The sequence below is a fragment of the Agrilus planipennis genome, unplaced genomic scaffold (genome assembly GCF_000699045.2).
Source record: "Agrilus planipennis isolate EAB-ADULT unplaced genomic scaffold, Apla_2.0 scaffold32, whole genome shotgun sequence".
Lineage (NCBI taxonomy): Eukaryota > Metazoa > Arthropoda > Insecta > Coleoptera > Buprestidae > Agrilus > Agrilus planipennis.
Window position 1 is genome coordinate 682,892 of NW_020439506.1, and position 13,588 is coordinate 696,479.

At 32.8% G+C, this 13,588-nt stretch overlaps 1 protein-coding gene across 1 annotated transcript in view; it reads left to right on the forward strand.

Moving 5' to 3' along the window:
• Window positions 1–243: 243 nt before the first annotated feature.
• LOC108735732 (peroxidasin) overlaps window positions 244–13,588 on the forward strand; it is a 128,449-nt gene continuing 115,104 nt past the window's right edge. Inside the window, exon 1 of the mRNA XM_025979217.1 lies at window positions 244–523. Within this exon, the coding sequence (XP_025835002.1) occupies window positions 466–523 (58 nt within the window). The 5' untranslated portion in view covers window positions 244–465. The remainder of the gene's footprint in view (window positions 524–13,588) is intronic.

Below are 13,588 nucleotides of genomic sequence, written 5' to 3' on the forward strand. Positions count from 1 at the left end.
GTACGTTTTCTTGCAAGTTGCAACTGGAAGGCTGTGTAGAAGCAGGACAGTTTATAGTATTGTTAATGTTTCTTATGTAGTTTTGTTCCCTGTCGGTGGAAATTTCTTCCTGTTTTTGTTTTCTTAAATTGAATTGGATTGCCCCCGATGGCATGGCCTGTGTCAGGAAGGGTTTGGCTGCTAACAACACAAACTTTATCGCAGCAATTCAGTTGCTTCCGCGCTGTTCTACTGTGAAGGTAGACGAACTTTGTCAAAGTGTGTGTACGTAATATACTGAACGCATTTGGGTGTAAAGATACGGTTTTTGCGTTTAACGGAAATGTATAGTTGCTTGGCCGATTTGTGCATACATTATAACGTATTTTAAATGGTAGAAAGCTCGAAAAAGTGACCTTTTTCGACACATGTTTACTTGAAAAAGAAATAATATTCAATTGTGGAAAAAAGTTAATTATTGTTGCGATGATCCAAAAGATAATTCTTCTTTGCATTTTAATTATTCTTCTAAGCACCATTAAGGGTATGTATGAACGTCTATCATTACTTTACAATCTTATCATTTACAAACGTTGACGTGTTTATTATTTCTTTATTAATTATTAAATCACTTATATTTTCGCATACTTACGAACTTTGACAGGACCCTTTTAAATCAGGACAAAAGGCCCCATTTGATAAAAATAAGTTATAAAGGGTTAAATGTGTGAATAATCTTCATCAATTTGATAAATTTAAGAATATTTTTACATTTGTTGCCAACATATTTGTTCCATTAGGTTCCCTGAGCCGTTTTCTTTTTATTTTATTTAGGTAGGTATAATTATACGTATTTGATAGAATTTTGACTTTTGTCGATGATGTATGATCGATTCTTAAAATTAATCCATTAAAGACCTAACTATGCGATTACGCTAATCGTATGTTTCAAATAGATGATCTGGAAATTGTATAAAAAACTAATTTATTCCAAAAGAAATTTTAATAATTCATATGTGTCATAAAAGAAATAGGTATATGATGTGATCATTACTTTATAATCATATAATTTACAAAAATCAAAGTTTTTTATCTTTAATACGTACTTTCTACGTAAATATTACAATGAGACTACTTACATATATTTTCCTGTGGGAACTCAAAGGAATTTTGTAATTAAAGGGTAAATGTCCCTGCTTAATGAAAATCAATGAAAAAGATTATCTAAGAAATCTTTGAAAGCTTAATATATGAATTTTGGAATATTTGTTGAATTTGTTGTCAGAATATTCGACAGGAGTTGCAATTGTTGGCTCTTGTTGTTCTTTTTATATATATACGAGGGTGGATTGATAAGTTTCCGGCCTAACCAAGAGATGACGCCACTAGGCCTACCTTGAGGTGACATTCTATAGTACCATCCTTGGATAGCTTGTAGCTATAGTTTCAGCCCGATCTCCTTGCTAGTGTAGGTTTGACAGCACGCTGAACAAGACGCCTCTGTGGTTTTCGTAAAAATGGAAAAGCAGGAAAATCGTGCTGTCATCAAATACTTTTATTTGAAGGGGTTAACGCCGAAGGAAATTAAAAAAGAGATGGACTCAACACTGGGGACATCCTCCCCGTCATATTCAACCGTTAAGCAGTGGGTTTCCGAGTTTAAAAAGGGTCGTGTGAGCACCTCTGATGGGCCTCGCTCAGGACGCCCCGTTGAGGTCACAACTCCAGATATGATCGAAAAAATTCATCAAATAGTGCTGGGAGACCGCAGATTGAAAGTGCGTGAGATAGCTGAGACCTGTAAGATGTCATATGAACGTGTGCAACATATTTTGCACCAACATTTGCATATGGAAAAGCTCTGTGCAAGATGGGTGCCGCGTTTGCTAACAGTCGACCAAAAATTGATTCGAAAAAACATTTCTACCGCAAATTTGTCATTGTATAAGCGTAATCCAAGCGAATTTTTGCGTCGATTCGTAACCGTTGACGAAACGTGGGTCCACCACTACACTCCTGAAACCAAAGAACAGTCTAAACAGTGGATTGGACCAGGGGAACCAACTCCAAAGAAGGCAAAAACAATTTTTTCGGCGAACAAGGTTATGGCTACTGTTTTTTGGGATGCAAGAGGTATTATATACATTGATTACCTTGCAAAGGGTAATACTATCACTGGTCAATACTACGCAGACTTATTGCAACGTTTGAGCCACGAGGTGAAAATTAAACGACCTCATCTGGCGAAGAAAAAAATCTTGTTTCATCACGATAACGCACCAGCGCACACGTCAATCGTTGCGACGGCTAAAATCAACGATCTAAAGTTTGAATTGATGCCGCACCCTCCTTACTCTCCAGACCTAGCCCCGAGTGACTATTTTCTGTTCCCTAATCTCAAAAAATGGCTTGGCGGTAAGAGATTTGCGGACAATGAAGAAGTAATCGAAGCTGTAAATGGTTATTTTGAGGAGCTTGACGAATCAGTCTATAGAGATGGCATTAATAGACTGGAACACCGCTATGAGAAATGTATCAGCCTTGGAGGAGATTATGTTGAGAAATAAAAAAAAAAAATTTTTAAAAACCTTGTTTTTCTTGGTCAGGCCGGAAACTTATCAATCCACCCTCGTATATGACATCATTAATTTCTTTAACATTTTGGTTTTTGTGGATAATGTAAAATTGATGACTAAAATTAAATCGGTAAGATGTATGAACGCTGCAAGGTATTCTTTTAAATGAAGGAAAACGTTTTGTTTAATGGAGACATATGAAAAGGATTATGTGAAAAATCTGTTGCAATTTAATACATACATGAATATTTCGGATTGCTTTCTGTATTTGTTAGGGATATATTTCAGAAGGATTCTAATTGGGTCAGTGTTAGACACATTTTATAGATAGCGTTAATTCTAAAATGTCTTTTTTTAATCTTTATCTCATTGGACCTATTGGCTATCTTTTTATTTCTTGAGATAAACGCAAATAAACAAAAAATGCCAAATTGGAATGATTAAACAGTGTTTTTTTTGTTTTGCTCACAGCAACCTAATACTTACTGAACAAGCTAGTATAGTTGGTTTACTATTAAACATTTTGGTAAAAATTACCTCTTATTTGCCTATCTTTCATCAAACAGTGGAATCCCGAGAAAGCACTATTTAACTAGGTATTTTGAGTACCATTGAAGTATTTACTCAAACTACTGAATTTCAGTCTTTCGTTTTCAGGATTTTATTATGGAAATTAAAGTCAAAAAGATAAACGCTTTATTATATTTACCAGTACCAACCAACACACTCAGTGTATATATTTCTAATTATATATATTTAATTTATTACTTTATTCGAGGATACAAATTAGTAAAAAAATAAGTAGGTACAAACTCCCCTTTGAGGAAGCCAACATTTGGCGAATCAATTATTCTCATTATATCGATAAAGTAATTTGTGAAAATGTTGTTATTTTATATTTTTGGGTCTATATAGTACGTACCTATTTATCATCTTTATGCTTATCGTCAGTTTTAGGTTAATTAACAGTGACTATTGAGAATCATTGTATATACGTAAAAGAAATGGTCGAGTAGTGTAACTATATCCGAATTACGAAATTAAGATTTACATCCTATATCCTACATTCTTTTTCTTTCTGCACGGGAAGGAATCACGCAACTTATCCATTTGACATGGATTACGTTACGGAATCAGGAGCAGGATATCCTCTTTTCTCCCAAACTAATGTTAGATATAAATAATACTTAAGTACTTACGTAGTGGCCCAAGAATTCAAGCGAAACCACCGTTATCTAATAATAGAAAGTTGGTTAGTATTGATTTTTTTTGTTAGGGAAAATTGGTCTTACGATTTGTTTTTTTTCTTACATTTATTTTAATATAGTGGAAACCGTTTATAACGGATATGTCTATAGCGTCAGTTCGTATGTTACGTGAAAATTTTAAAGAAAGGTAAAAATACAGTTTTAATTATGTAAAGACCGTAAAGAATTTAAAATTAGAATACAACTACTGCGTGATGATTAAGGTCTTTTGTTCGTCTTAAACGGTTTGCAGAAAGTTTAAAAATTTTTTTCTTACATTTATTTAAATATAATGGAAAAGGTTGTGTATAGTGTTAGTTCGCATATTACGATGAAAGGGTAAAAAACGGGTTAAGCCAATTAATTACCATTGATTTAGTCTAAAATCCGGATTTTACAACGATTGCGGGGTGATCAAGAAAATTCGTCTCCGATGGTTTGTAGAAAGTTTACGATATTTTTTCTTACATTTATTTAAATATAGTGGACACCGTGTATTACAGTTATGTGTATGGTGTGAGTTCGAATATTACGATGAAATTTTAAAGTATGGGTAAAAAACAGGTTTGACCAATTAATTACCTTTGATTTAGTTTAAAATTCCTATACAACGACTGCGCGGTGATTACGAAAGTTTTTTGTTCGTCTTCGATGGTTTGCAGAAAGTTTACGATGCTTTTTCTTATATTTATTTAAATATAGTGGAAATCGTTTATAACGGCTACGTATATTATGGTGTCAGCTACCTTATCACAATGAAATTTTAAAGAAAGGTAGAAATACGATTTTAACCACATAAAGACCTTTGATTAAGTTTAAAATCCGGGGACAACGATTGCGCGGTGATCAAGAAGGTTTTCTGTTCGTCTCCAATGATTTACAAAATGTTTACTTTGTTTTTTTACTTTTATTTAAATAAAGTGGAAATAGTTTATAACGGTATTGTGTATAGCGTCAATTGGCATATTACGATGAAATTTTAAGGAATGGGTAAAAAACGGTTTTAGCCAATTAATTACCTTTGATTTACTTTAAAATCCGGATACAACGATTGCGTGATAATCAAGAAAGATTTTTGTTTGTCTTCGATGGTTTGCAGAAAGTTGACGATGTTTTTTCTTATATTTATTTAAATATAGTGGAAATTGTTTATAACGGTTACGTGTATGGTGTCAGTTCGCCTATTAGAATGAAATTTTAAAGAAAGTTAAAAATACGGTGTTAACCACGTAAAGATCTTTAATTTAGTTTAAAATCCGGATACAACGACTCTCGGAGATCAAGAAGGTTTTTTGTTTGTCTTTGATGGTTTTCCGAAAGTTTACGGTTGGATTTTTCTTACATTTAATTAAATACAATGGAAATCGTTTATAACAGTATTTTATATAGTGTCAATTCGCATACTACGACGAAATTTTAAAGAAATCGTAAATTTAGCCAATTAATTACCTTTGATTTAGTTTAAAATCCGGATACAACGACTGCGCAGTGATCAAGAAGGTTTTAGTGTTGGTCTTCGATGGTTTTTAGATATTGACGATGGTTTTTCCTATATTTATTTAAATGTAATGGAAATCGTTTATAACGGTTACGTGTATCGTGTTCGTTCGCATGCTACGAGGAAATTTTAAAGAAAAGTAAAAATGCGGTTTTAATTATTTAAAGACGTTTGGTTTAATTTAAAATCAGAATACAACACTGCGTGATGATCAAGAAGATTTTCCTTCGTCTCCAATGGTTTACGGAAAGTTCACAATTAGTTTTTTCTTACATTTATTTAAATATAATGGAAACCGTTTGTAACGGTTGTGTATAGTGTCAGTTCGTATATGACGATATTAAGAAGGTTTTTTGTTCGTATTCGATGGTTTGCAGAAAGTTTACGATGTTTTTTCTTACATTTATTTAAATATAAGGGAAATCGTTTATAACAGTATTGTGTATAGTGTCAGTTCATATATTACAAAGACATTTTAAAGAAAGGTAAAAATACGGTTTAACTACTTAAAAACGATTGACTTAATTTAAAATCCGGATATAACGACTGCGTGGTGGTCACGAAGGGTTTTTATTCGTCTCCGATGGTTTGCAAAAGGTTGGTTTTTTTCTTACATTTCTTTAAATATAGTGGAAACCGTTTATTACGGTTATGTTATTATGTTATTATCAGTTCGCATATTACGACAAAATTTTAAAGACAGACAGGTAAAAATACGGTTTTAACTACGTAAACACATTTGATTTAGTTGAAAACCCGGATTCAACGACTGCAAGAAAATTCGTCTCCGATGGTTTGTAGAAAGTTTACGATATTTTTTCTTACATTTATTTAAATATAGTGGACACCGTGTATTACAGTTATGTGTATGGTGTGAGTTCGAATATTACGATGAAATTTTAAAGTATGGGTAAAAAACAGGTTTGACCAATTAATTACCTTTGATTTAGTTTAAAATTCCTATACAACGACTGCGCGGTGATTACGAAAGTTTTTTGTTCGTCTTCGATGGTTTGCAGAAAGTTTACGATGCTTTTTCTTATATTTATTTAAATATAGTGGAAATCGTTTATAACGGCTACGTATATTATGGTGTCAGCTACCTTATCACAATGAAATTTTAAAGAAAGGTAGAAATACGATTTTAACCACATAAAGACCTTTGATTAAGTTTAAAATCCGGGGACAACGATTGCGCGGTGATCAAGAAGGTTTTCTGTTCGTCTCCAATGATTTACAAAATGTTTACTTTGTTTTTTTACTTTTATTTAAATAAAGTGGAAATAGTTTATAACGGTATTGTGTATAGCGTCAATTGGCATATTACGATGAAATTTTAAGGAATGGGTAAAAAACGGTTTTAGCCAATTAATTACCTTTGATTTACTTTAAAATCCGGATACAACGATTGCGTGATAATCAAGAAAGATTTTTGTTTGTCTTCGATGGTTTGCAGAAAGTTGACGATGTTTTTTCTTATATTTATTTAAATATAGTGGAAATTGTTTATAACGGTTACGTGTATGGTGTCAGTTCGCCTATTAGAATGAAATTTTAAAGAAAGTTAAAAATACGGTGTTAACCACGTAAAGATCTTTAATTTAGTTTAAAATCCGGATACAACGACTCTCGGAGATCAAGAAGGTTTTTTGTTTGTCTTTGATGGTTTTCCGAAAGTTTACGGTTGGATTTTTCTTACATTTAATTAAATACAATGGAAATCGTTTATAACAGTATTTTATATAGTGTCAATTCGCATACTACGACGAAATTTTAAAGAAATCGTAAATTTAGCCAATTAATTACCTTTGATTTAGTTTAAAATCCGGATACAACGACTGCGCAGTGATCAAGAAGGTTTTAGTGTTGGTCTTCGATGGTTTTTAGATATTGACGATGGTTTTTCCTATATTTATTTAAATGTAATGGAAATCGTTTATAACGGTTACGTGTATCGTGTTCGTTCGCATGCTACGAGGAAATTTTAAAGAAAAGTAAAAATGCGGTTTTAATTATTTAAAGACGTTTGGTTTAATTTAAAATCAGAATACAACACTGCGTGATGATCAAGAAGATTTTCCTTCGTCTCCAATGGTTTACGGAAAGTTCACAATTAGTTTTTTCTTACATTTATTTAAATATAATGGAAAAGGTTGTGTATAGTGTTAGTTCGCATATTACGATGAAAGGGTAAAAAACGGGTTAAGCCAATTAATTACCATTGATTTAGTCTAAAATCCGGATTTTACAACGATTGCGGGGTGATCAAGAAAATTCGTCTCCGATGGTTTGTAGAAAGTTTACGATATTTTTTCTTACATTTATTTAAATATAGTGGACACCGTGTATTACAGTTATGTGTATGGTGTGAGTTCGAATATTACGATGAAATTTTAAAGTATGGGTAAAAAACAGGTTTGACCAATTAATTACCTTTGATTTAGTTTAAAATTCCTATACAACGACTGCGCGGTGATTACGAAAGTTTTTTGTTCGTCTTCGATGGTTTGCAGAAAGTTTACGATGCTTTTTCTTATATTTATTTAAATATAGTGGAAATCGTTTATAACGGCTACGTATATTATGGTGTCAGCTACCTTATCACAATGAAATTTTAAAGAAAGGTAGAAATACGATTTTAACCACATAAAGACCTTTGATTAAGTTTAAAATCCGGGGACAACGATTGCGCGGTGATCAAGAAGGTTTTCTGTTCGTCTCCAATGATTTACAAAATGTTTACTTTGTTTTTTTACTTTTATTTAAATAAAGTGGAAATAGTTTATAACGGTATTGTGTATAGCGTCAATTGGCATATTACGATGAAATTTTAAGGAATGGGTAAAAAACGGTTTTAGCCAATTAATTACCTTTGATTTACTTTAAAATCCGGATACAACGATTGCGTGATAATCAAGAAAGATTTTTGTTTGTCTTCGATGGTTTGCAGAAAGTTGACGATGTTTTTTCTTATATTTATTTAAATATAGTGGAAATTGTTTATAACGGTTACGTGTATGGTGTCAGTTCGCCTATTAGAATGAAATTTTAAAGAAAGTTAAAAATACGGTGTTAACCACGTAAAGATCTTTAATTTAGTTTAAAATCCGGATACAACGACTCTCGGAGATCAAGAAGGTTTTTTGTTTGTCTTTGATGGTTTTCCGAAAGTTTACGGTTGGATTTTTCTTACATTTAATTAAATACAATGGAAATCGTTTATAACAGTATTTTATATAGTGTCAATTCGCATACTACGACGAAATTTTAAAGAAATCGTAAATTTAGCCAATTAATTACCTTTGATTTAGTTTAAAATCCGGATACAACGACTGCGCAGTGATCAAGAAGGTTTTAGTGTTGGTCTTCGATGGTTTTTAGATATTGACGATGGTTTTTCCTATATTTATTTAAATGTAATGGAAATCGTTTATAACGGTTACGTGTATCGTGTTCGTTCGCATGCTACGAGGAAATTTTAAAGAAAAGTAAAAATGCGGTTTTAATTATTTAAAGACGTTTGGTTTAATTTAAAATCAGAATACAACACTGCGTGATGATCAAGAAGATTTTCCTTCGTCTCCAATGGTTTACGGAAAGTTCACAATTAGTTTTTTCTTACATTTATTTAAATATAATGGAAACCGTTTGTAACGGTTGTGTATAGTGTCAGTTCGTATATGACGATATTAAGAAGGTTTTTTGTTCGTATTCGATGGTTTGCAGAAAGTTTACGATGTTTTTTCTTACATTTATTTAAATATAAGGGAAATCGTTTATAACAGTATTGTGTATAGTGTCAGTTCATATATTACAAAGACATTTTAAAGAAAGGTAAAAATACGGTTTAACTACTTAAAAACGATTGACTTAATTTAAAATCCGGATATAACGACTGCGTGGTGGTCACGAAGGGTTTTTATTCGTCTCCGATGGTTTGCAAAAGGTTGGTTTTTTTCTTACATTTCTTTAAATATAGTGGAAACCGTTTATTACGGTTATGTTATTATGTTATTATCAGTTCGCATATTACGACAAAATTTTAAAGACAGACAGGTAAAAATACGGTTTTAACTACGTAAACACATTTGATTTAGTTGAAAACCCGGATTCAACGACTGCAAGAAAATTCGTCTCCGATGGTTTGTAGAAAGTCTACGAGGTTTTTTTTACATTTATTTAAATATAGTGGAAATCGTTTATAACGGTTATGTGTATAATGTCAGTTCTCATATTACAGTGAAATTTTAAAGAAGGTGAAAATATAGTTTTAAAAAACATTTGATCTCCGGGTACAACGACAACGACTGCGCGGTGATCAAGAACGTTTTTTGTTCGTCTCCGATGGTTTGCAGAAAGTTTACGAGCTAAATCGGTTTATTGACTGAGGACTTCCCTAATCAAATGCTACCACCCACCGATAACAAAATTTGGCGATCGGCACGTTCTCAATTTATTACAGCCGGAGGACGGAGCTTGAGTGCAGATTTAGCTTTACATTCATTTCATTTTTTCGTCATCCAGTTATTGTTATTACAAGGAAGTTGCATCGATGTCGAAAAGGTATTGCATATTTTTACCCGACTATAACACAAAAAAGGGTAGTAAATGTCCATCGTTTCTCCTGAACTACTCATCCGATTTGGACAAATGAGGTGTCGTTGGATTTGTATGAATGTTCTCCGTAATAAGGTTATATGACGTTACGTTAAATCTCATACTAATGGCTAAGAAAAATAAACAAAATACCCAACGCAATAAAGTCAAATATTTACAAATGTTTGGTATCAAGTTTGGTATCAAATTAAAGGTTTAAATACGCATATTTCGAAAATTAAAGTTAAAAAATGTTAAAAATTGTTAAATAAATGTTAACCAAACCCAAAACTACTTATTTAACTGCTCATTCGAAAGTTATAAACAAGACATGGTAGGTAACTAAGCACTAACTAGGCCTCTATTGTATAAATTGTTATAAAATATTAATGTGAAAATTCATTTTTAATCTTCTCCCACTACAAACTACCTCAAGTTAATGAGGGAAAAAGTTGTTGTTGTTATCACACCCTTGTCGGGAGTCGAACCCGGGACCGTTGGCTTTACGCACCAATGCTCTGACCACTAAGCTACAAGAGGTAACAATAGCAACGACGACAAATCGTACTTATTAGTTCAACAGATGTGTGACCTATAGTACGGTTTGTCGTTATTACTATTGTCACCTCTTGTAGCATTAGTGTGTAAAGCCAAAGGTCCCAGGTTTTATTCTTGGCAAGGGGGTGATAACAGCAGCAAATTTTTACTATTTGATATTAACCCCTATTAAATGTCAAAGTGTTTCATATTTATAGTATTAATATTGTTATAAAGTATTGAGATTAGTAAAAACGGCGTAATCACACTAGCGGTTGTAGTATTTTTACTTTATGTTTAATTTTAATAGCGGTCGAATTTCTTTAGTTCTTTTTCCGTTGCTATAAGCGGATTTTACTGTAACTTAATGAACGAAATGATATTCTTTTGTTCAGGAAGTTGCCTTAAAATAATTTTATATTGGAAACTATAAACAAATTGAAAGATTTTCGTTTGATAGTAATTAATTTAATATACTAACAGATTTTTATCTCAAAAATTAATTCTCAAATATTTAGGAGAGAAATATCTAGTAGTTAACGTTAACATTGATATTGTATAATTTCTGGCAATAATAAAGGCTGAAGATGAAGCTGAAGCCACAGCTAGATGTTGTTACATACATATATACATATAAATGTACCTATATTAAATCCAGTAAAAGCCTTCGGGATATTCATGCAAGTCTAATGCTAAATGCTTCATTAGCATACTTACAACCTTCACCGTTCTCTCCATCTATTTAATTAATAGCTAATAAAACTTGGCAAAAGAAAATTTATTTTTGCAAAAAAAGAGAAATAAGTAGGCAACGAAAAGGAAATTGATATTGTAGTATAAAACCGACAGTAAATTAAAACGACAGGATTTTCTTCTAAATTAGAAATTTCTTAAATATTAATATAACAAGATCGGTAAAGTAATAAATGGTGGAGGTGCCAGGAAAATTGAATTGTTTTTCGTTTTATTTTCTTAAATTGCTTTTTTTTAATCATCATCATCATAAGGTCATCAGTTCTAAGACTGGTTGGACACGTACCTCCACTCTTTCCTATTCTGAGCTAAACTTCGCATTTCCCTAAAACTAGAACAACCCACATCCTTAACTATTTGCGAACAGTAATCTAACCTAGGTCTACCTCTACCCCTCCTAACTCCTGTTTCCGCCTCTAATATGTCTCTGACTAGATCTTCATGCCTGAGAAGGTGTCCTACTAACCTATCTCGCCTATTTTTTATAGACTTCCATAGAGTCCTCTGTTCTCCTATTCTTTCTAATAGTTCTTCATTTCTAACCTTCTCTATCCACGGTGTTCTCATCATTCGCCTGTAACAGCACATTTCGAACGCTTATAACCATTTCTTTTCCACTGCGCCCACTGTCCATGTTTCGCACCCGTACAACGCCGCGCTCCGAACATACTCCTTTGACAATCTTTTTAGAATTTCTAAATTATCCGTTCGCGAGCATAGAAGTGACTTCTTTTTATTAAAGGCGACACGACCCTGCGCTGTCCTCTGCTTTATATCCCTACTAGTCCTTCCATCCTGACTTATCTGAGTCCCCCTTGCTAGATGCTAATACTGCTATATCATCTGCAAATCTAGGCATACTAATCTTTTGCCCCTGTATATCTATCTCTACAGTTGTACTGTCTTTAATGATGTTGATCGCGTCTTCGGTGTATAGATTAAAAAGTTGCGGTAACAGTGTGCATCCCTGTCTGACTCCCTTCCTAATATTTGCTTCTCTACGTTGCAGCCCTAGCTTTTTTTTAATACCAGTAATGATTGTTTCAATTACATTATCGTTGTTTATTGTTTTTTTCTTTCGTAAAATTGCGAATATGTTTGTTTACTGGATGCATATACAAATTGATAAAAAATTAGTATTACGAATGCATACGGGTGTACTAGCAATTTATAGACCTATTTTGATTTCATTATTTCCATGCTGATTTATAAGAAAAAAAGAAAAAAAATCTGGAAAAAATACCATCATCACCTATATATGTACATAAGGAGCAACCTGTTGTTGTTTTTTACTTTGCTAAAAATAATGATGAATAAAATTGGAAAAAAATATCACCTCTATAAGGTACATCTAGACTTCTGTGTTGTTTTATTACATTAATGAGAGTAACCGCTATTTATTTTTTTACTTTAATAAGCAATTTTAACTAAAATTGTACAGAGGAGGATGGAGAAAATGAATTTCATCCACCTGAAGAAGCAACCATGTGGCGAAATGACTATTTATTGTGGTCTCTGATAAACCTTTTTTGTAATTTAAACTTTATGTTTGCTCTAGTCGTGTTTATTATGGAGTTATAAAAATGTAAAGATAACCAAAAGGGGTCTTCATGAAAGGCATAGCCGAATAAGTAGGGTGAAGCGGCCCCCAGTCCTGTTTACGAGGAGGAAAGACATATGGTTAGCAATAAGTGAAGAGAATAATTTTACAGCATATTGATGCAAAAATGGATGATAAATTATTTCCCTAAAAATGTTTTAGAACTATACCGATATTTTTTCATCCATAATTTTTTCATTGCCCACAATTAGCAGTATTAGCATCTAGCAAGGAGGACTTAGATATACCTCTAAATAAAATGGAAGCGGTATTGACAGATCAGTACTGTATAAAAATAAATAAAAGTAAACCTAAAATACTGGTATGAAAGGGAAGAAAAAGTAGGGAAAGAGCAAATATAAAGGTAGGAGACGAAAAATTAAAAAAAGTGACCTAGGAAGTCAGATAAGTCAGGATGGAAGGAGTAGTGGGGATATAAAGCAGAGGATAGCGCAGGGTCGTGTCGCCTTTAATAAAAAGAAGTCACTTCTATGCTTTAGAAAGGTTAATTTAGAATTCGAAAAAGGTTGGTAAAGGTGTTTGTTTGGAGCACGGCGTTGTACAGATGCGAAACATGGACAGTGAGCGCGGCGGAAAAGAAATGGTTAGAAACGTTCCAAATGTGGTGTTATAGGCGGATGATGAGGATAACGTGGGTAGAAAAGGTTAGAAATGAAGAGGTGTTGGAAAGAATAGGAGAACAGAGGACTCTATGGAAGTCAATAAAAAATAGGCAAGATAGGTTGGTAGGACACCTTCTCAGGCATGAAGGTCTAGTCAGAGACATATTAGAGGCAGAAAC